The 19931-nt window shown below is 50.5% G+C and overlaps 11 protein-coding genes across 11 annotated transcripts; 6 read left to right on the forward strand and 5 right to left on the reverse strand.

The window, feature by feature from the left end:
* Positions 1 to 114: 114 nt before the first annotated feature.
* Positions 115 to 1194, forward strand: ASPGLDRAFT_117250 (RNA-binding ATPase activator ESF2; the record flags this gene model as incomplete). Its single annotated transcript, XM_022539851.1, has 1 exon — positions 115 to 1194. One exon carries the CDS (start codon positions 115 to 117, stop codon positions 1192 to 1194), a length of 1080 nt encoding a protein of 359 aa, XP_022405127.1.
* A 171-nt stretch (positions 1195 to 1365) lies between these two features.
* ASPGLDRAFT_63361 (ribosome-binding protein NMD3) lies at positions 1366 to 3004 on the reverse strand (the record flags this gene model as incomplete). The annotated part of the gene is made up of 2 exons (XM_022548650.1): positions 1366 to 2875; positions 2940 to 3004. The coding sequence occupies 2 exons, from the start codon at positions 3002 to 3004 to the stop codon at positions 1366 to 1368; spliced, it is 1575 nt and encodes a 524-aa protein (XP_022405128.1).
* A 207-nt stretch (positions 3005 to 3211) lies between these two features.
* On the forward strand, positions 3212 to 4386 carry ASPGLDRAFT_42023 (uncharacterized protein). The gene has a single exon (XM_022545533.1). The coding sequence runs from the start codon at positions 3247 to 3249 to the stop codon at positions 4198 to 4200; it is 954 nt and encodes a 317-aa protein (XP_022405129.1). The 5' UTR covers positions 3212 to 3246; the 3' UTR covers positions 4201 to 4386.
* Positions 4387 to 4602: 216 nt separating this feature from the next.
* pex12 (ubiquitin-protein ligase peroxin 12) lies at positions 4603 to 6134 on the forward strand (the record flags this gene model as incomplete). Its single annotated transcript, XM_022543146.1, has 2 exons — positions 4603 to 4660; positions 4741 to 6134. 2 exons carry the CDS (start codon positions 4603 to 4605, stop codon positions 6132 to 6134), a joined length of 1452 nt encoding a protein of 483 aa, XP_022405130.1.
* A 143-nt stretch (positions 6135 to 6277) lies between these two features.
* ASPGLDRAFT_116910 (glycoside hydrolase family 125 protein) lies at positions 6278 to 8033 on the reverse strand (the record flags this gene model as incomplete). The annotated part of the gene is made up of 3 exons (XM_022539816.1): positions 6278 to 6546; positions 6606 to 7825; positions 7900 to 8033. 3 exons carry the CDS (start codon positions 8031 to 8033, stop codon positions 6278 to 6280), a joined length of 1623 nt encoding a protein of 540 aa, XP_022405131.1.
* Positions 8034 to 8383: 350 nt separating this feature from the next.
* ASPGLDRAFT_54511 (uncharacterized protein) lies at positions 8384 to 10226 on the reverse strand (the record flags this gene model as incomplete). The annotated part of the gene is made up of 8 exons (XM_022548084.1): positions 8384 to 8803; positions 8860 to 9012; positions 9070 to 9094; positions 9149 to 9454; positions 9520 to 9698; positions 9754 to 10001; positions 10054 to 10109; positions 10170 to 10226. The coding sequence occupies 8 exons, from the start codon at positions 10224 to 10226 to the stop codon at positions 8463 to 8465; spliced, it is 1365 nt and encodes a 454-aa protein (XP_022405132.1). The 3' UTR covers positions 8384 to 8462.
* Positions 10227 to 10458: 232 nt separating this feature from the next.
* ASPGLDRAFT_71490 (uncharacterized protein) lies at positions 10459 to 11358 on the forward strand (the record flags this gene model as incomplete). Its single annotated transcript, XM_022549557.1, has 4 exons — positions 10459 to 10531; positions 10644 to 10930; positions 11092 to 11188; positions 11228 to 11358. The coding sequence occupies 4 exons, from the start codon at positions 10459 to 10461 to the stop codon at positions 11356 to 11358; spliced, it is 588 nt and encodes a 195-aa protein (XP_022405133.1).
* Positions 11359 to 11749: 391 nt separating this feature from the next.
* On the forward strand, positions 11750 to 13176 carry rad18 (E3 ubiquitin-protein ligase RAD18; the record flags this gene model as incomplete). Its single annotated transcript, XM_022539810.1, has 3 exons — positions 11750 to 12307; positions 12331 to 12455; positions 12519 to 13176. The coding sequence occupies 3 exons, from the start codon at positions 11750 to 11752 to the stop codon at positions 13174 to 13176; spliced, it is 1341 nt and encodes a 446-aa protein (XP_022405134.1).
* A 106-nt stretch (positions 13177 to 13282) lies between these two features.
* On the reverse strand, positions 13283 to 14949 carry ASPGLDRAFT_117120 (putative vacuolar sorting protein SNF7 family protein; the record flags this gene model as incomplete). The annotated part of the gene is made up of 5 exons (XM_022539840.1): positions 13283 to 13963; positions 14029 to 14223; positions 14276 to 14497; positions 14573 to 14819; positions 14900 to 14949. 5 exons carry the CDS (start codon positions 14947 to 14949, stop codon positions 13283 to 13285), a joined length of 1395 nt encoding a protein of 464 aa, XP_022405135.1.
* A 305-nt stretch (positions 14950 to 15254) lies between these two features.
* ASPGLDRAFT_162833 (uncharacterized protein) lies at positions 15255 to 17034 on the forward strand. Its single transcript, XM_022542522.1, has 2 exons — positions 15255 to 15771; positions 15828 to 17034. The coding sequence occupies exons 1-2, from the start codon at positions 15313 to 15315 to the stop codon at positions 16935 to 16937; spliced, it is 1569 nt and encodes a 522-aa protein (XP_022405136.1). The 5' UTR covers positions 15255 to 15312; the 3' UTR covers positions 16938 to 17034.
* Positions 17010 to 19742, reverse strand: ASPGLDRAFT_709001 (TRAPP III-specific subunit 85 family protein). The gene is made up of 2 exons (XM_022549519.1): positions 18423 to 19742; positions 17010 to 18364 (listed from the first exon to the last, which is right to left on the reverse strand). Exons 1-2 carry the CDS (start codon positions 19501 to 19503, stop codon positions 17181 to 17183), a joined length of 2265 nt encoding a protein of 754 aa, XP_022405137.1. The 5' UTR covers positions 19504 to 19742; the 3' UTR covers positions 17010 to 17180.
* Positions 19743 to 19931: the final 189 nt, after the last annotated feature.

The raw sequence follows: 19931 nt of genomic DNA on the forward strand, positions 1-19931 counted from the left end.
AACCGCCAATCGCAGCGGAAAAGCAAAAAAGATAAGAAAAAAAAGTTTCAAGAAATTTCGACTGAACAATTCCAACCATACCATACCCTTCAATTTCTCAAAAGAAAAGAGACAATGACAACCCGCAAGCGCAACGAATTCCTCGACCCCATCTCCGACGAAGATGAAGGCAGCGACGCAGGATACGACTCTGAAGCCGCGGAGGAGACGAAAGGCCGGGGTATGAAGCGGCGACGGACGGAGCCGATGCGCGGGTTTTTGGACGCTGGTAGTGAGGATGAGGATGAGGATGGTGATGAGGGGGCGTCAGATGGAGAGGATGAGAAGATTTCGCGAGCGAAGAAGGGCAAAGGGAAAGCCAAGCGCAAAACCGACGACGACGACGACGAAGAACAACGCGAAACTGAAGGAGAAGCCCAATACCTCGACGCAACAACAACAACAACAACCACCTCCTCGAAAACCGAGAAACCCCTAAAACCCAAACCCCTCGACAAAAGCAAGCCTCCCAAAAAGAACAAAACCGGCGTCATCTACTTCTCCAGCCTCCCCCCCTACCTGCGTCCTTTCGCTCTAAAGGGACTTTTAGAGAAATACGGTTTCGCACCCGTAACAAGAGTCTTCCTAAACCCCTCCATACCCTCCGCCTCCGCGCCGCGCCGCCGCTCCAACAAGCGTAAAACCTACTCCGACGGATGGGTCGAATTCGCCTCCAAGAAGACTGCGAAGCTCTGCGCGGAGACGCTCAATGCGAATATCGTGGGCGGGAAAAAGGGAGGCTGGTATCATGATGATGTGTGGAATATGAAGTATTTGAGGGGGTTTAAGTGGGCGGATTTGATGGAGCAGGTGCAGCGGGAGAGGAGTGAGAGGGAGGCGAAGAGGAGGGTTGAGGATGCGAGGGCGAAGAAGGAGGAGAAGGTGTTTGTGGAGGGGGTTGAGAGGGGGAGGGTGTTTGATGGGATGGCGAAGAAGAGTGAGGAGAAGAAGAGGAGGATGCCGGAGGTGGAGGCGGATGTGCCTGTGGAGAAGGTGCAGGAGCGACGGAATGCTGGTGAGGGGGGAAAGAAGGGCAATGTTCGGAGACTGTTTAAGCAGAATGAGGTTAAGACGCCGAGGGATAGGATCAAGAAGGATGATGGTGCTGCTGCGCTGGGGGAGGATACGAAGAGGGTGTTGGGGAAGATTTTCTGATGCCTTTCGTCTACTTGTGTACAGAGTTCTTACTGTTATGAATATAGTATTGCATGTACCACTGATTCAATGCTGGATATGTACTCTAACTTTTGGATATTCCCAGTAAAACCACGTAACGCCAGAACCCCATGTGCTTCGTGACTATATCCTTTTTTTTTTTCCCTTCTTTTATTCTTTGTCGTCCACATTCAACTCGTCAAAGTCATCAAGCAGCTCATCCATGTTGATCTTAGGCGCCTCATCATCACTTTCATCCTCATCCATACCATCACCTTCAGCAGGAGCAGCTGTCCTGCTCTTGTAGAGGTCAAGGGTACCCCGCAATTCCTGGTCTTCCTCAACATCCTGCAAGAACATTTCATAGTCGGCTTCGAGCTTCTCGCGCTCCTGCTCCTGCTTGCGGTTCGTGGGCTGGTTGCTCTGCGCAAGGGCCTCCTCTTCGTACTCGCGGGCCATACGCTTGAGACGCCAGTTGCGGGTCTTCTTGTTCTTCTTGCGGGCGTAGTGCTTCTTGACGAGGACGACGTCAGGGATCGTGGAGCTGTATCGGCTGTTGTTCTCGATGGCTTCGAAGTTGGGGTCATTGAAGTTGCTTCCGGTCAAGTGGTATCCCAGCGCGCTGTCCCCGACGTGGAAGATACCGCCGAGGTGGGTACGGCAGAAGTAGGTCTGATCGTTCGAGCCCAGGTCCGAGGCGCGCGCAACGGTTGCCTCTGCGAGATGGTATCGTCCGTTTGTGCGGCCGACAGGCTCGATGTCCATGATGATGAATTCGACCAGCTCCGTCACGTCTGCGAGGGTGTTGAATGGCGAGCGCCAGTAGGTGCCTGTGGGGACTTCTGCTGTTTGGAGAGTGCTGGGGTCCATGAGGTTGACGGCCGTGCCCACACGGTGGCAAAGCGTCAAGGGCGAGATGTTACCCATTTGCTTCGCCAACTTGATCGGGAGAGCCACCAAGTCGTCCTTGCAAATAGGCACCAATTCAACGGAGAACGTGAACTTGTAGGACTTGTTGGAAGTGTGTATATCCATCGAGATCAGTTGTTCCGACTTCTTCGACTTGCAAGGGGCGACAGACGACAAGAACTCAACCATCTTCTCCGCATGGTTCCGTTGCGAGTAATAGAAATCCAATCCGTCCTTAGCTTCCTTGATGTTGACCGTATTTTGGTGGGCGTTGTTCTTGAGAATGAGCTGCTCGAGGAAAAGGAACGTCCGCTTGTGAGGAACCTTCTGTCGCACCTGCACCGACGCTTGCCATGTGTTGTGAGTGTACGACTTGGCACACTCAGGACACTGCTGAGTAGCGACTACATATTCCACCTCGAATGAGTGCTGCACGATGGTACCCTGGAAAGCCTCTTGCTGGATGGTGATCTTCACTTTGATACGTCTCGAGTGGGGTTCGGTCCAGATAAATCCTGCATCGATAATTCGGACTCGGTTCAGGCCTCGAAGTTTGCGCAAACAAAGGGCGAGCAGTTCCTTCGATTCGGGGGCGGCGCTGACCCAGCTCGTGGGTGGTTGCAACCAGCGCTCACAGTCTTTGCAAATGTGAACAACAGACTCGCGCGGGATTCCTTGAGAAATATCCACGGTCAATCTGACACAGTCCTGGCAAAGCGCACCGGCCGAAGAAGTTCCATCGATAGGGGCACCGCAGTTGCAACACAGGATACTAGAGAATCCCAGAAGAAGTCAGTACAGAGCAGGAAAAAAAAAAAAAAGAGGGGTGGACGTACGTCGCAGCAACGGGCTGTTGGTCACCCGCAATGGGCACCGGGGAATCATCCAGATCCATCGACATGTCTGCGAGTATCCTACAGGATAGACAGACACAAGATGGAAGTAAAAGTTGAGATGATGAAGAAAGACTCAAGATTTTCTGGATTTGTCACTGTTGCTTTGCCCCGCCGGGAAACTTTTTGTTTGTTCTGTTTGCACTTGACTAACTTCTGAGTCAGCGCTGTTTGCAGGGTTTGTCCTCAAATACTATCAGGTTTTCCTTGGATTTCAACGGCCAACAATTGAAAGATCACAGAAGTCAACATGAATCGAGCATTGATGAGAGGGCCATTGTGCCACGCTTGTCGCCGCGACGTTATTCGCACATTCTCGTCCTTCTGCGGTGTATCGATCCCTCGCCACAGCTTGCCCTCTTCGAGATATACCCATGTGAATACCCGGGCCTTTTCTTCAGTGCCTCGCCTTCGATCCGATATTCCTTCAAGTTCCCCCGGGTCGCCTCCTCCAGCTCCAAGCTATAAGAACGTACAAATTGACAATGAGACGCCTGCGCCATCACAGCATGTTCCATGGTACTTGCAAGAAGAGACCCCGATTGCCGAGTCGCAACCAGTATTGTCGCGAGACCACCTGCCAGAACTGCCAGAGGACCCACCAGCCATACTTCCTACTCTTCTCGAATATACATTCAAAGACCTAGGTCTGGACAATTTGAAATTGTTTGATCTGCGACACCTTGAAACCCCACCGGCCCTCGGCGCCAATGTCATTATGATCATCGGTACTGCTCGCAGCGTGAAACACCTTAACGTCGCCGCGGATCGTCTTTGTCGCTGGCTACGGAGCACTTACAAGCTCTCACCGTATGCAGATGGGCTGCTGGGTCGGAATGAACTTAAGATCAAACTTCGACGGAAGGCCCGTCGGGCCCGCATCGCGAGTCAATCTGGGGCAATCGTGGATGAAAAAGATGATGGGATCACTACCGGTTGGATCTGCGTGAATGCCGGTGTGGTTGAAGAGGCTCCTGTCGTGGAACAAGAGGATTTCCAAGGCTTTGAAGGGTTTGGTGCCATCAATGCGGGAACTCGAGTTGTGGTACAAATGTTCACGGAAGATAAGAGAGCCGAAGTCGATCTTGATGGCTTGTGGCAGGGGAACTTGGATCGGGCTAGGAGACAGAAGCAGCGTGAGTTGGAGTCTGCAAATGCAGCTGGAACGGAGAATGGGGCAACACAGCAGAGCCAATCCCAGTGATGTGAGCAGAGTCTACGCCTGTTCAGAGCATCACAGTTTCAAACAATCAGCGGCTTCGGATCTAGAAGTGGGATTCCCCTGTATAGAAGTCCACACTTCTAAAACGACTTGTGATGCGTGAACGTTTCGACACCCCTTATTTGTATAGTAAACTCAATTGTCTATGTAATGATATTCATGACTGTATCTTTATATCTTATAAATGCTTGTCCTTGTATGGTCTTTACTAGTCTAGTAGTCGTCCGTCACCGACTCCGATGAGCCTCGGCTGCAACTCCGCTCCGAACCCAACGTCAGTCACAGTCCGGGGGTCTTCCTCTTCTCTCTACCACTATCCCCCTGCCCATTATTTCTTCAAGATCCAGCGCTGGAGGAGGATGAGTTGCAGTTTCCATCGCCAATATGGAGTATCTGCCCAGCCTTCAGCAGGAGTTTGACGAGCTCAAGCCGTCCCTGTTCGGTAAGAACAACAACATCCCGTGATAATCGATTGAATCTCGGTCAATCAAAAAGACATTGCTAACAGACTCAATAACACAGAACTACTCGCCGAACAACAACTATCAGACCTTCTCCCCCCTTCAATCCGCTACATCCTCGCCGTCGCGACTCACCGCCACCCACGCTACCTCCTCCGAATCCTAAACTCCTACGACGAAGTCTACGCCCTCCTCTCCCTCATCGTCGAACGCTACTATCTCCGCACATTCGGCGGCTCCTTCACAGAAAACTTCTACTCCCTCAAGCGCGAACGCGTCCTCCTAACCAAAAATGGCGAGATCCCACGCGCACAAATGGGCGCCGCCGCGCCCGTCCGCGAAACGCTCAAGCTGCGCACGTCGGACGTGTGGAAGAACTTGTTTGTTATGGTCGGGATTCCGTATTTGAAGAGGAAGTTGGATGAGGGGTATGATATTCATGCTGCGCCGCAGGCGTCGCTGGTTATGAGCGGCGGGCCGCGATATAATCCTAGCGATGAGTTGCCTCAAAACCCGACTATTAAGCAGCGGTTGTTCTGTTATTACAAGTGGTTCTTGAGGAATGTGTACCCAAGTGTTAACGCGGCGTATTACTTCTCCGTTATCGCGTTCAACCTGGCGTACCTCTTCGATAACACGAAGTACTCGTCGCCGTTCCTCTGGCTCATTGGGACCCGGATTCGACGACTGGGAGGGGCGGACCATCGCGCGATCGCGAAGACATTGGAAACCAAGCCAGGAAGCGGTGCCCGCCCAGGATCTGGCCTCTTGGGTCTGCTAAGCCCGCAGAACCTCTACCCCCAAGTCCTCGCATCCCTACGCTACTTCCTCCCAGCATCCATCTTCGCCCTGAAATTCCTCGAATGGTGGCACGCCAGCGACTTCACGCGCCAACTCGCCCGCAAAGCAACAGACGTGATCGATCTCCCCGCCCCCGTGGTAGAAGGGATGATCACCCCCTTCGACAAGAAGAAGATAATCGAGCAGAGAAAGAAAGCAGACGAAGAGAAGGAAAAGGCCGCTACCGGCGGAATGGACATCAAACCAGCCCTCAAATCCCCTCGTCCCCGCCAACCGCCTATCTCTGCTTCTTCGTACCTGCCCATTTTCACCGTCCCTCTGCCTACCGCGGATTCGGAAAATGCTGGTACTTGCCCCATTTGCTTGAGTGAGCTTGCGAATCCGACGGCGTCTCAGACGGGATATGTGTTTTGCTATGTTTGTGTTTTCCATTGGCTTAACGGGGAGCATCAGCGACAGATTGATTTCATGAATAAAGAGAGTTCTGGTGCGGCTTGGGACGATGAGGACGCGGAAGATGAGAATGCTGAGACGGAGAGTTCGAAGGGGCAGGATGGTCGGCATGGTCAATGGGAAAGTGGAAGGGGACGGTGCCCTATCACTGGTAGGAGAGTGTTGAGTGGAACAGAGGGTTTGAGACGGGTCTTGATATGAGCTTTCCTTTTATATAAACAGCATGTCTTCTAATGTGGATACCACAGATGTATTAATTTAGCATTTGATTAATTAGACTAGATTGTCCTATTGCATTGATTACAGGTACGCTTCTTCGTTGACAGCATGCAAACTGTATACCATTAGAGGATATAAGGCTCGGCCCCATCCCCAAAGATTATATACGGCTTCTCTGCCGCGATCTTGAGAATCGTTTGCGCGAATACCGAGTTTGCCCATGCAAACCATGATCTGGTGTATTTGTTGATATCATTCACGTTGATAGACTCGTGCACGAGCCCGAGAAGACTCGAGTTGCGGACGAGGTTGATGCATTCTTTGATTTCCGAGTCGGAGTCGGAGGTCATTGCTTGGACGAGCAGGGACATGGGCCAGGCATTTTCAAGGCCAACTGTATAGGCAATGTGTTATTAGCTGAGATATAAAAAGACAAGAAGAAGAAACACATACTGTGAGGACCACCAATGCCCTTGAACGCGGATCCAACCAAGTAGTATGGGTTACCGCCCTTCTCTAAGATCATCTTGCGAGTATTATTATAAATGGTATCATTCTTGTCGACAAAGTCCAGCAGAGGCAGCGAAAGCAATGAAGGGATATTGGCGTCGTCCATTAGAAGCTGGGAACCGTACCCATCAACTTCGAATGCAAAGACATCGGCATATTTAGCATGATGCACAACACCATGCTCCCACACAGCTTGCTGTAGTTTCTGCCCTCGCTGCTGGAGCTCCGAGACCAGGTCTGCATGTCCTCCTGCGGCCTCAATCACAGTAGCAGTCTTCTGCAGCTGAACGGCCATCATCGCGTTCGGAGGAATGAAGAAACCAAAGATAGTTGCATCATCGCTAGGCCGGAAGGCGCTTCGAATCAACCCAGTGCCTCCGTTTAACGGGTTTCCTACCCCCTCGAGGTTGAGGGTTTCCGTGCCTGCGTTGGTCTGACGCTGGAACGTGTATTGGTTGGCAACATGCTGGTTCTGTCCGTTGAAAGTTGGCTGTGACTGTGCATCCAGAACCGACAGAAGCGTATCAAGGGCCTTGTACCAGCGATCTGTCAAGAATTCAGTAGATCCTGTGTTTTCATAAAACTCTGTGCCCAGCGCCAGGAAGCTAGCCAGAGAGTCAAGTTCGTACTTGCATTCAAAGACCACCGAAGGATCGTATTCTGGATGGACCGTGTCTTTCTGCGAGCTTGGTACAGGGTTCAATCCACTAGGCGGAGGTGGTTGGAAAGCATTGCAGTATGGAGACTGGATGACAAACTCAGCCTGCGTGTTGATGGCACCCAGGATAAGCGAGTGCAGATTCGGGTCTTGCTTAGCCAGAGCTTGGTAGCCGGACAATTGGTTCGTAGAGTCACGCAGCCATTCTGCATTGATATCACCAGTAACGACGAACGTTTGGGGCCCTTGCCACTGTGAATCCTCCCTCTTCCGCTTCGCGGACGATGATGAGTTTGTCGTTGAGCCAGTGCCGTTCGTGTGCCATCTCACGGTTGTATCGAGGGTATTCGGAAAAGCATTTCGAAACAGCTGAGCCAGATCCTTGTCCACTATGCGCGAGGTAACGTTCTCAATAACTTGCTCGACTGCTGGCGAGGTGAACGTGCGACATTCTTGGGCCGGTCGTTGGAAAGGGAAGTTCAAAGGACCGTCACTGTAGGGGGGACTGCGATGAGCAACCAGGTTAGTTGCAATATCTCTTGACATACTGTCTTGTAGCTTTGGATAAAGAGTACTTACTGCTTAGCCGCGGAGTACATGGTGTAGTCCGGGCAATCTCGTCGCAGAATCGCAGTGTTATCGCGATGTCCTGCAGTAGCATCAGCTCCCCAGCTGACAGCCAGTGCCAGAACGAGAGTCGATGCGATGGTCATTTTGCAGAAAGAGTTCAGGAGTCAGGAAGAGATCTAATTTTGTAAGAAAGAGAAGTGTCGGGAGTCGGTGTTGTACTCCGCATGCAGTTGCGATTCGGAGAAGTCGGCTTATTGTCCATCCATTACATTCCACACCAAAGCTGAAGAAAAGAAAATGTTCCGAGTAAGGTGAGAAGTAAAAGAAGGGTGCGAGTCTGAAGCACTGCAGTCAGTGAAAGGATAGAAGAGAGTAAGTGTTCGGTTGTTGCTTCCTCAAAGTCGGCACATTCCCCAAATCCCCGCAATCTCCCCGCATTTCCTCTTTCGGACATTCAACAGAGAAGTCTACGCTGGTATCGCGGCATTGAAAGGTCAAGATGTAGATACTTGAGTTTGACTATGCATATGTAAATATATGTATTGTCTTCGTATTAAGATATTGGCACTGTATCATTTCTTCCCAAAGAAGGACATGATACTGCCTTGCCCAGGCTTTGCACCAAGCTTGCCCTTGGACGCATTCACGGCCGGCTTCTTCTTGGGCGGTGGTGCTGCAGGCTCTTCCTCGGAGAATGACTCCCAGGATGGTTCCTCGCGAGTCACAAGGTATCCCTCCTCGTCCTTGACAGTCTTCTTCTTCATCACCTGCCGTTTACCTCGTCGACGGCCTCCTTGGACAGTCACTTCTTCTTTGAGTTCTTGCTTCTTAGGTGGGAGAGGAGGTTCATTAATGGGTGCCGGTTCTTCTGGTTCTTCTTCAGGCTCGGCGACATCGGGCATCTCTTCATCCGCTGTAGAAGAGTCGAGTCAGCAAGTTAAGCTCTTGGAAAACACTATTTCGTCTTACCGTCATTTCCTTGCTCTTCATCATCATCCTCCATCATCTTCTTCAACCTTTCTTCCCTTTCTTTCCTAGATTCACGGTTACTCGTAGACGCCGGTTTTCCGCTTTCGGGGAAAAGCTCCTCGGGTTCTTCCTCAGAAGCATCACCCAAATTCACTGCCACATGTCAGTTGCTGCTAGGGCACTATAAAGACCATTATGCGGTTTACTTACAATCTTCTGCGCCACTGGCTGCGGCCTATATAGCTGTTAGCCATCTGCACTGCACTGGATATCAATTGCTTGCACTGACCGATTCTGCACCCGAGGCCCCAGGCGCTGCTTCTTCCTTTTTCTGCTTTGGTTTTGCCTTTGCGAATGAGCTGAATAGATTGCTCTTTTCCTTCTTCAATGGGGCTGGCTTTGCTGCATGTTTCGATGGCGGCTGGCTACTTCCCTTCTGCGGCGGTTGTTTCGAGTCGGCGGTGTCATTCGGTTTGGACGGTTCGGGTTTAGGAGGATCACTTTGTAAAGGACGTTTTGCGGGTACTGTTGTGTTGGGAGTTGCTTGAGTCGATGCTGCTGCTGGCGGCCGCGGGGGTCGTGCTCCTGTTCTCCGCTATAATGGATCTCAGCATTGGGTTTCATATATGGTGCAAGTCCCGTAGAGTGGTCGAATTATACCTTAACATTCTGATTCTGAATCATTCCCCACTGTTTCCCAAATTCCAGCGGATCTTCATGGGCGTAAGCGGCCAGAGTTTCATGGCTGACATCCGTCAAGACATTGAGATCCTGTAATACCGCGGGCTGGAGACTGTATACGTGGATAGAAGAGATTGACCGGAATGTCAATTTCGCATCTATATCCGCTGTCAGCCACGAGAACCGTACCCGAGAAATCGCCCGCCATATTACCTTCCAAGTCCTCCTCGCGCACCAGTATTATAGACGAGCCCGTAACCGTGTCGGCGGCGGCATCCTGATTCGGCATGGAGCTGCTAATATAGGGGCTGCTTTGCATAATATCATCGCCGTCGGACTCGTGGGCATCGCCGTTTGTTGCATGAGGTTCTGACGGGTGCTGCACGCCTGTAATGACGTAGGTCGCGTTCACACTGTTCGGTTTCTTCGAGTTTTCATTGTGATGGAAGTCATATAGCATTCTTTCGCATAATCAGCATATCAAGTACTCAATTGGTATACCATGGCACGCACCGTTTGGCGACATGGCTGTGAACCTTCAGAGCGCGACTCAGTGACCGATAAGTGACCTGCCATATTGTTTAGCTCAAGAAAGACAGAAATCGAGACGGATATAAACCAAAACATACGGTCCGACGCTCATTGAGGACATTTTCAGCTAGATACTTCTTCGAATCGACAGCCATGGTCGTTTGCTGTGTTCTTGTTCGCTTCCTGTCGCGCAACGCGTCGGAGGTCTATAACCACTTTCGGAACGGAGCTAATTTTTCCTGATCCGGTATCAAAGTAATTTTACCCTTTACGGTGAATTAATCAACATAGAGCATTCGACTCTTTGTTATCCAACTTCTTCTCAAGTTTTTTTTCTTACAGCGACCCTCTGCCTTGATGGAGACTGTCTACCTTCGAAAATGGCCAATGCAATACCCACTATCAAAGACTACGCCTCCAGTACCCCGTGTACCAGGAAGATTTTCTCTTTTTGCCTGGGGCCTCGTCCACAGAGCACTAATTCGCTTTTCAGAATGGTATTGCTCCTGGTTTGGCATCTTCTGACCCCAATATCTCGGAGTTACCCTTTGGACTCATTTTGAAATGTACAGACCGGGCGAGCATAGAGGAGGCGGCTGCCATGAAAATGGCGAGAGATGCTGGGATGTCTGTTCCTAAGGTTATATCTTGTAGGCAACACTTTGTATCTTTTGGGAATATTGGTGGACTACAGATGTTTTCGATTTTGATGACGAGGTTGCCTGGGATTTGTTTTATTAATTTCGATGATACATTGAACGCTGACGATGAGGAACCATGGCTGGAAAAGCTAAAGGAGTGTGTACATGTTATGCGTCAATGGTCTCCACCAGACGAGAACTCTATATGCTCACCAATTGTGACCGCTATTCAAGCTCACGAGTTCCTCACCATATCATGGGTCCCTTTCCAACCAAGAAGGAGTTCTACGACCACCTCTTCGGTCCAGCTTCATCCGACGGATTCAAATCTCGGGCGGAATTCGAGGAGACCTTGCTAGAAGCAAATAAACTCTGACAGCATTCCCACAGACTCACATTAACCCATGGAGATTTCAAGGCCCACAATATCATAATTGGTGATGATGGGTATCTATCTGGATTTCTTGATTGGGAATGTGCGGGCTGACACCCTGAATATTGGGAGTTTACAATAGCAATGCGATTTGGTCTAAACAGTTGGTGGTATCATGTAGCTTCTTGGATGGGAGGAGATCACTATCTTGAGGAACTTGCTTATGATAGAGATTTAAATTTGCTGACGATCGACTCTTACATAGCATTTTGACGAGATGCTGAGGCGTTTAATATTCATGCATGTGACGACAAATATGCACATTTTCTCAAGCCCATCCATGTATTGTGTGATAGCAATTCTGAAACTTGGCAAATAGTGCTGCGAAAACAGAAATTGAGAAACCATTATAGATTTTGAGGTTGAAATACAAGGATAGAAGACTACGTAGGGCTATGGCCACCACTTAGTTAACTAGTTAACAAGTTAACGCGCATTAGTCATGCGGTCTTGGCACCGCTCGCCGTAGCATCAATCTCCAGTCGCGACTGGGTTCAAGGAACGAACCCTCTCGGATTTCCCCGTGTCAACCAAGTATTCCTTCTTCAATAGCCAAACAGACAAAAAAAAAAAAAAACAAGCTCCCATGAGGTGAACCAACTCAATGGACACCTCGTTCGACATCCCCGACTCCACCGACTGGCTAGACACGCCGTTGTCGCTTCTCGCGCCGCTCGAATCGTCCCTCCGCTGCCAGGTCTGCAAGGACTTCTTCGACAACCCCGTGATTACCTCCTGCAGCCATACCTTCTGCTCGTTGTGTATACGTCGTTGCCTAAGTACGGAAGGGAAATGTCCCGTGTGTCGGAGCTCTGATCAGGAGACGAAACTGCGGCGCAACTGGATCGTTCAGGAACTTTTGGAGGCCTTTCAGAACGCTCGTCCTAGTGTATTGGAACTAGCGAGGAAGGCTAGGGATGGTGCGCTTGACCGTCGTGAGCTATCCGATGAGCCTGCGTCTAAGAAGCGGAAGATTGAGCCGACGGAAGGGGAGGAGGACATGTCGGAGGTTGGTGCGGAGGGTATCGTGACCCGGTCTCAGGGAAGACAAGTCGACAATCAGCCACAGCCTACCACGGCGGAACAGCCTGCTACGGTGGATCTGGTAGAGGATAGTCAGGATGAGGATTTCGCGCCAGGTACGTTCATGGGCGGCCGGTGTGTGCCTGCAACTTAGTTTAACAGTTTTCAGATGACGGGTTGGTCGCGTGTCCAATATGCAATCGACGGATGAAAAATGAAGCTGTCTTTCCACACCTCGAGGCTGAAGCTTGCGGGAAAGATCCAGCTCCAAAGAAAATGTCTTATGGGTAGGTTTGTTTCCTTTCCGATGGACTACTTTGCGACTGGCCTAACTGGGATATGTTCTATAGGTCCCTACAGCCCATGTCACCGGTTGCACGCAGACAAACTAGAACCACTGCAACCAGAAAAACAGTCAACAAAAAGCCCGAAAGGCTTCCTGCCATTAACTATTCTATACTGAAAGAAGGCGTCCTCCGAAAGAAGCTGAAAGACCTCGGAATTCCCAACACGGGTCCTCGGCAGCTCCTCCAGAGACGCCATACAGAATGGATGAACCTGTGGAACGCTAATTGCGACTCGAAATGGCCTAAAACGAAATGGGAATTATTGCGTGAACTGGATGCTTGGGAACGAACACAAGGTGGTAATGCAAATCCGTCATCTCACGATTCCACAATCATGGACAAATCTTTCGACAAGGCGGCGTGGTCCACTAGCCATGATAACGACTTCAAGCACTTGATCGCAAACGCGCGAAAGAAGAATGATGCTGTCCGTGGCACGATTTCTCAAGGGCCAGTTGATTCGAATGAGCCTGAAACGGCTCCAAACCCTGAGCGTGAAGCGGCACCCATTTCCGAGCAACCAGCGGAGGGACCATGTGTGGTAGGCGAAGTGCCGGGATTAGGAGACTCACAAATAGCTCTTCTCAACATGAATGGGGTCGAGAACCAAAGTCAACCAACACAGAATGGCTATGTAAACCTTCCAATGGGACTGCCATGATGCTCGATGCGCACGAAACCCTTGCCGCATCAGGTGCAATACCATCAGCCTAGCCGGCTAAGTTCATGGGCTTTGAATCACTGGAAAGCTAGTTCTCTGCATGGGGCTAATGGGCAGCACCGGGAACATCCTCGACCGACATTTGCGAGAGCCTGTCTGTTAGTGCCGAGTCCAAATCCCGTTCCGCTCGCGCAGCCTCTTTGGTAGTCTGTTCCAAGCTTTCCAGTTCGGCAAGCTTCTTGCGGGTTTCTTCCGCCTCTTCTTCGTCCTTGGCCTCCTGGTCCTTATGCTCAAGGGCTTCAAGTTCGTCGTCGATCTCAGTCTCATCAATCTCAGGGCCAGCTTCACTCATGATGTTTCCAACTTCATCCACCTTGGACATCTCCTCTCGCAACTCATCCACGACCTCGTCAATCTTGGCTGCATCGCCGACTTGAGTATTAAGCCCTCGGAGGACACCCGTGCTTGCTTCCATGACACGGACATACTCAACCTGGTCTGTAGCCTGTTCGATTTTGGAATAGACTTCCTCGAGCTGCGCCAGGGTGTCGAATCTGCGCTGTAGATTGTGCTCCGCAAGCTTTTTGGAGCGCACCGCAGAAAGTGCCGAGATCCGGTTCTTGTTATTAAGCGCTGTCTTTGCAGTCGCAGTTAACTCGGCAATCTTCACTTCTAAAATATCCGCTTGTTTAATCATGGTCCACATGAGTGTCTTGATAGACGCAATTGTTGTATCTTGCTGGGTGATCTCAGTTGGTGTATCCGGTGTTGGTCTGAACTTGATCGTCTTTTTGGCATATTAGCGCTTCATTCTATTCCCCATTCGTGCAATATAGAGCATAGATAACTCACCTTGCCATCATAGGCGATGGAACCGCTGTCGCGGGATAAATAGAGCAATAGAACATCAAAATCCGTTTCGGAAAAATCGACGCCTGCATCCAGTATTCCCGCGTATTCATTCATGAACCCCTCTTTGGAATTTACGAGGTCCATCTTCGACGAAGCCTGAGCCGTGGCTTGTTTTACCACTCGACTTGCCGCTTCCTGTCTCGAGGTCAGACGCCGTCCAACACTGTTCAGCAAATACCTCACTCACCTGCAGATTCTCGACAAGGACCAATTCCTGCCCCCGCAACGGCGCCGCAGATCCCGAGCTATCAGATCCCACAACGATTCCCCTTAACTGCTTCATACCCCAGCTCATGACATTCCACGGACTCAAAGCCCCTGGATCAATCCATCCCCTTCTCCGTAGACTTGCCCCGCTGGTTCTGTATACCTGCAATGGGACCATAGTCCGCTTCCCAACTGCTTCATCCTAGACATGACTCGTCAGAACAGGTCCGTACCAAGCAACCCTCGCAAGCGGAGCCATGAAGGTGAAAATACGTACAATCACCGTACTAAGCGCAACCGGCTGCCCCAATTCCGGTATCTCCAGATCCCGCAAAAGGGATTCATTCGCCTTCAGGACCAAGTGGCTGCTCTTCACCTGCCCTGCCCCCGCGCCCCGAGAAATATACCCCTGCCTCGCAGCCTTTATCAATGCTTGTTCCCATGCCCCCACATTGACCGCGTAGCCGTCCGGGTTCGTTGTCCTTTGTAGCGTGAAGTCGGAATAGAGTGAGGGTAGACGGTTCCTGCGCGTTTCCAAATTGACCCAGTCAGCTCTTCCATTTCCTTATATGGCACGCAATATTATATCGCTGAGGTATCGTACTTTCGGAACGCATCCTCATGGGCGAGGATGTAGTTGAGTAGCTCGCTCATCGTTTGACTAGGGAATCGTTCCTCGGGTAGGCAGGCACACTGTAATCGCGACACGCAGGGTGATTAAATATATGTGTGAGTAGAGGCGTCGTCTCCTGAAGCTCAAGTCTGATGTTTAGACTCCGTCGACCCAGACGACAACAAACGATGATCCCGTCGCCGGCGGTGATCGTCTATCGATAAGAAGCGCCATCACGTGATAATGTTCGTTAGTATGCGACCAACAACCCCAGAACTCGGCCTCATTGGACAATGGATACAGCTAATTTTTTGTTTTTTTTTTTTTTTTTTTTTTTATATAAAGACCGCCATCTCTAGGGGTGGGCATTCTCAGTTCCTCCCCATGTCAAGTTATCTTCCATTATGCCAAAAACCCGCCATCTTCTAAAAGAGGACATTACTTATTCATTCGCCAAGTCACAAGAAATCAATCTCCTCCACCAATTGGACTACTATGACAAGCGGGACCGATTTTTTGCTCATCTCGAGAGCAGACGAGCATGGATGAAGCGAGTTGTTGCTCAGCATCTGGGTCTGAAATCAACCAAAGTGTGTCATGTCGCAGATATCGACAATTGGTACTGCGGCAGCTTCAATGTCTGTATCCCAGTTACTATCAGTGATTGGAAGGACAGGCAGCAGCTAGGGAACGACGTCCTAATCCGCTTTCCTCTTCCATACCGTGTTGGAGAGGAATTTCGACCTGGAAATGGAGACGAGAAGATCCAGTGTGAGGCTGGTGCTTATGCATGGCTTGAAGAGAATTGTCCGGATGTGCCTATTCCACAATTATACGGCTTTGCTATGTCAAGTGGTGAAACTGTATAGTGCCAGCTACCTTTTGCAGCTCATAATATTTACTAACCTGGCCAATCAAGTTCACTCGGATTGAGTTCCTGCCCACTATAAGCCGCTGGTTCCAGCTTCTACGCCGTCAATTGTTGTCTTGGCTTGGTTTCCCCATACCCACATCATATGTTCGCTCCTTGAGCAGAAGACACAGTTCTCTCGATGGCGTGATCGGAGCTGGGTATATATTGATCGAGAAGATCGAGGAATGTCAAGGAACCATGCTCTCAAAAACCTGGTTCAAAAAACACGACGACATAGAGTTACGGACCAACTTCTTTCAAGACCTCTCACGAATCCTCCTAAGCATCAGCCGAATACCATTACCACGAATCGGCTCATTCGTCATAAACAGTGACGGGTATCTCTCTTTAAGCAATCGTCCAGTGTCAGTTGAGATCCAGGGCTTGGAAAACGAGAGAATCCCAACCGACATGCCACGCGATTTCACATATTCCACAGTTGAATCATACCTATACGATTTACTAAGAGTCCACGACAACCGCCTCAAGAACCAGCCTAATGCAGTGTTGAACGTACCGGATGCTGGCTATCAAATGTCAGCACTGGCAGGAATGCGAACGACACTACCACTATTCTTTCGTCGAGAACTCTGCCGGGGCCCTTTCGTCTTTTCTTTAACAGATCTTCATCAGAGCAATATCTTTGTCGATGACGATTGGCATATTACATGCTTGGTCGACCTGGAATGGGCATGTTCGCGGCCAATTGAGATGGTTGAGCCTCCATACTGGCTAACCAATAAACCCGTGGACTCCATGGACCCAGAAGAATATGACTCCCATCGTACGGAGTTAATGGCCGTGATGGCGACTGAGGAGAGGAAAATTCCCGCGGACAAAACGATGCCACGATTGTCCAGAGTCATGGAAGATGCTTGGTCGAGAGGGACATTCTGGTATACCCTGGCTATCACCAGCCCGACAGGTCTCTTCAAGCTATTCTACAAACACATCCAGCAGCCTTGGTTCTCCAAGCACAAACCAGAGGAAATAGGTGAGATCATGCCCTTTTTCTGGGCGAAGAATGCAGGGAAATTCGTCGCAAAGAAGCTCTCTGATAAAGAGAAATACGACCACGAGCTTCGATTGGCCTTTGGGGTGAAGGGAACGAACTAGCCACTAATCCTATTGCATATTACCCAAGTCAGCAATGTATTTGCTGAGGTTAGAACGTAGATTCCCCATCTCTGCCCAGTAGAGCCAGACTGTTGCCATCTCACCAACCGATAGTACAATAAAAAAGTGTAGAGTCCGAGACCGCAAATACTCGATGAAAAGCATTCATTCACCCAAGATTATATAAACTATACTCCTATCATACGCCGAAATACACCCTCTCAAATCAGAGAAATCCCTAAGCTAAGCTCGTTCAAAATCATCATGCGACGGTGTTTCATTTTCTCTCGTCACCGGCGGCGGATTGAGACTCCCAGGATCCGTCGAACTCGGGATACCCATAAGCGATCTGCGGTGGCTGCGTTTGTCTAGTTTTTCGCTTGTTTCTTCAGTCTCCTGGGTCTCCAACGGCGCTGTGCTGTCATCTGCATATTCATCGGTGTCTAACCCTCTGGCTCCGAGATACTGGATCCTGATTGCATGTCTTAAGTTGTCGATGAAGCTTTGCATTTCCGGCATGGGGAATACGCCGTCTGTATCAAGGACATCGGCGTAAAGACGTTCAGCCTCTTCCAGAGATGCAGAGGCCAGTGCTGGCTTCCCTTTTTTGAGCCAGAGGTCCGCGGCGAAGACACTCCACATCCCAGCTTTTCTGCGCCGTGACCCCTGTTTCCACACGCCTGATCCTAACCCTATCTTGGATGCGTAGCATGCTGACACTCTCTCGCTGAAGAGGATTTGGCCAATCGAGCCTACTAACCCTATGTCCATGGCCCGCATGGCCCATCGGGTTGCACTCTCTGTTGCTGAGCCCCCGCGTGATTTGAGGAGTTCAATGGCCAAAGTGAGACAGCGTAGGCCATTGGTTGCGTCAGAGCACCTTGTGAGATAGGAGTAGCATGCTGTTTCGAGCATCTGATCAACAGTTTCGAGCTTGGTTTTGCCTGAAATTGCAAGCGGATTGAGAAGCATGCTCACTGCACACATCTCGTGAGCGCCAGCATGGTATCTCCATGCCTTGTCGTTGCCATAATCTGACCGCACGAGCTCATATGTCGATGCAGACAGCTTCCAATCACGGAGCATGAAAGCAAAATCGGCCAGTTTTCGTAGTATTGCCTCCGGAGTATCAGGTTTGTAGAACCCATGTACTGCATCGTAATTCCCACTCACTCCGCCTGACCCAGAACCTGCGAAACTGGATCTAGAGCCAGCTCCAAACCCAGTCCATCGTCGTGATAAAGACATGAAGCGTCCACTAAGACCACGCCTTCGGGATGCCACCTGGTCGTTCCAGACGGCGACTCTGTTTTCCATGAATGGAATCACCGATTGGGCCACGAGTTCCCGAACGAATGTCTTAATGGCCATAACATCAGAGTCGAAAAGGTAGGGGACACCGTCTGCGTCCAAATCGACTAAGAGCTCTAAATAATGGGAAATTGTCAGTATATAGTAGTCGAGCCGGATAACGTGTTGACTTACCTGCTTGGCCCACTCCTCGCAGATGCTCTGATGGCGATAGCCATTCGCATTCAGGTACCCGAACGCTGTCATCATCCGTGACGACGCATTGATTACTTCGAAGCCTAAGAAGATGACAATGGAGCCCAAAATGCCGCTTCATTTGATCGTAAAGTTTAGTCGACTCCGTGATATCATCACGATCCTCATCATGGACCAGAACATAGTAGCGAAGGAATTCAGGATGAATCCAAGGCGGCATCTTTTTATCGCCATTGCTCGTATCTGCATATAGCTGTCTGAGCGACTCAAGCGGAGCGGTATTGCGCGAACTGATCGCAATCACGCATGCCACCGGATGACGGAAGGTCTCATGCGAGCTCATGGGGGAAGCAGATAGGAGTTGACGTAAAAAGAATTTGTATATCGAGGACGTTGTCGGCATACCCAGGACATCATTCGGCTGCGCTGACCCTACCAGAGGACCATCTGCTGAATTAAGCTGCTGTTCTAGTACCTCCTCCACCTGCGCCAGAGGAGACGAATCCTGACCCGGACTCCGATTCTGTACCACTCCCCCTAAATCCACGAAATGAACCCCATAATCCTCCCAACCATGGCCTGCCCCGATTATATCCCTTATAACAACCTTCCCATGAACATCCTCCCCGAAAGGTCGAATCAACTCCCAGAAACCTCCCTTGAAACCTTTCTGCCTGACCAATTCATCGGTATCCGCGGAAGCGTAGACTGCGACCACAGGAGAGAACGAGCGCGCGATCAGAGACCTGGTATCCTCGGAACCCTCAAACCGTCCTTCCAGCGGCGAACCCAGCGTTGACCGTGTTAATTGGGGTGTAATCGACCTCACAGATCTCGCGTGCGGCGAAGCAATCCGGATCGGAAGGTCAGCGGTCGAGGCTGAGAGCGGCGGGGTCGGGGAGGTGTCAATCCTCGACCCCGCCAAATCCGAAGCAGTATCTAGAGCGGGAGAGGAATCGCGGCGTTGGTCTGGGTATCTTGCCTTGGATGCGACACGCGGCACGCCGGGGGAGAAGGACGGCGGAGGTTTGACCGGAGGAGCATCTCCGGGCGATGTCATGGACACCGGATGGATTCTGATAAGGACTCAAAGAAGAAAGACGAAACCGTAGAGCCCATCGACTGGCAGAAGCCGTGAGAATAGGATATGGGACGGTCAGGGCGATAGAATCAAGCTATAGGAGGGGGTGATGTTGGAGGAATGGAGGAGAGGCCGTTGAGATCATGGGTCAAGTCAAAGTGGCAGAAAACAAGCGGCTCATAAATGACAGCGCAAATCCACCATGGCCAGAAATAATTATACCACTGGATCTGTATGGAGTCGAAAGATCAATTCTATGCCTTGACACCTTTCGTCTCTTCTTTTTATGGCGTATGACACAATGTAGGAAGAGTCATACCAAGAAGGCAGAAGGCGGTGATCTTCTGGATCGGCTTCCTTGACAGTTCTGGATGTTTTCTCTTGCTCTTGCCCCAGCTCCAATTCAT

The sequence above is a fragment of the Aspergillus glaucus genome, assembly GCF_001890805.1.
Source record: "Aspergillus glaucus CBS 516.65 unplaced genomic scaffold ASPGLscaffold_2, whole genome shotgun sequence".
Taxonomy (NCBI): domain Eukaryota; kingdom Fungi; phylum Ascomycota; class Eurotiomycetes; order Eurotiales; family Aspergillaceae; genus Aspergillus; species Aspergillus glaucus.

What these genes read in the sequence shown, in the direction of transcription:
- ASPGLDRAFT_709001 (XM_022549519.1), bottom strand. Translation starts at nt 19,503, where the DNA reads ATGACATCGCCCGGAGATGCTCCTCCGGTCAAACCTCCGCCGTCCTTC. An exon ending in GCGAGGAGTGGGCCAAGCAG is followed by an intron (nt 18,365 to 18,422) that starts GTAAGTCAACAC and finishes CCCATTATTTAG; the next exon opens with AGCTCTTAGTCGATTTGGAC.
- ASPGLDRAFT_162833 (XM_022542522.1), top strand. Translation starts at nt 15,313, where the DNA reads ATGCCAAAAACCCGCCATCTTCTAAAAGAGGACATTACTTATTCATTC. An exon ending in CTATGTCAAGTGGTGAAACT is followed by an intron (nt 15,772 to 15,827) that starts GTATAGTGCCAG and finishes TGGCCAATCAAG; the next exon opens with TTCACTCGGATTGAGTTCCT.
- ASPGLDRAFT_42023 (XM_022545533.1), top strand. Translation starts at nt 3,247, where the DNA reads ATGAATCGAGCATTGATGAGAGGGCCATTGTGCCACGCTTGTCGCCGC.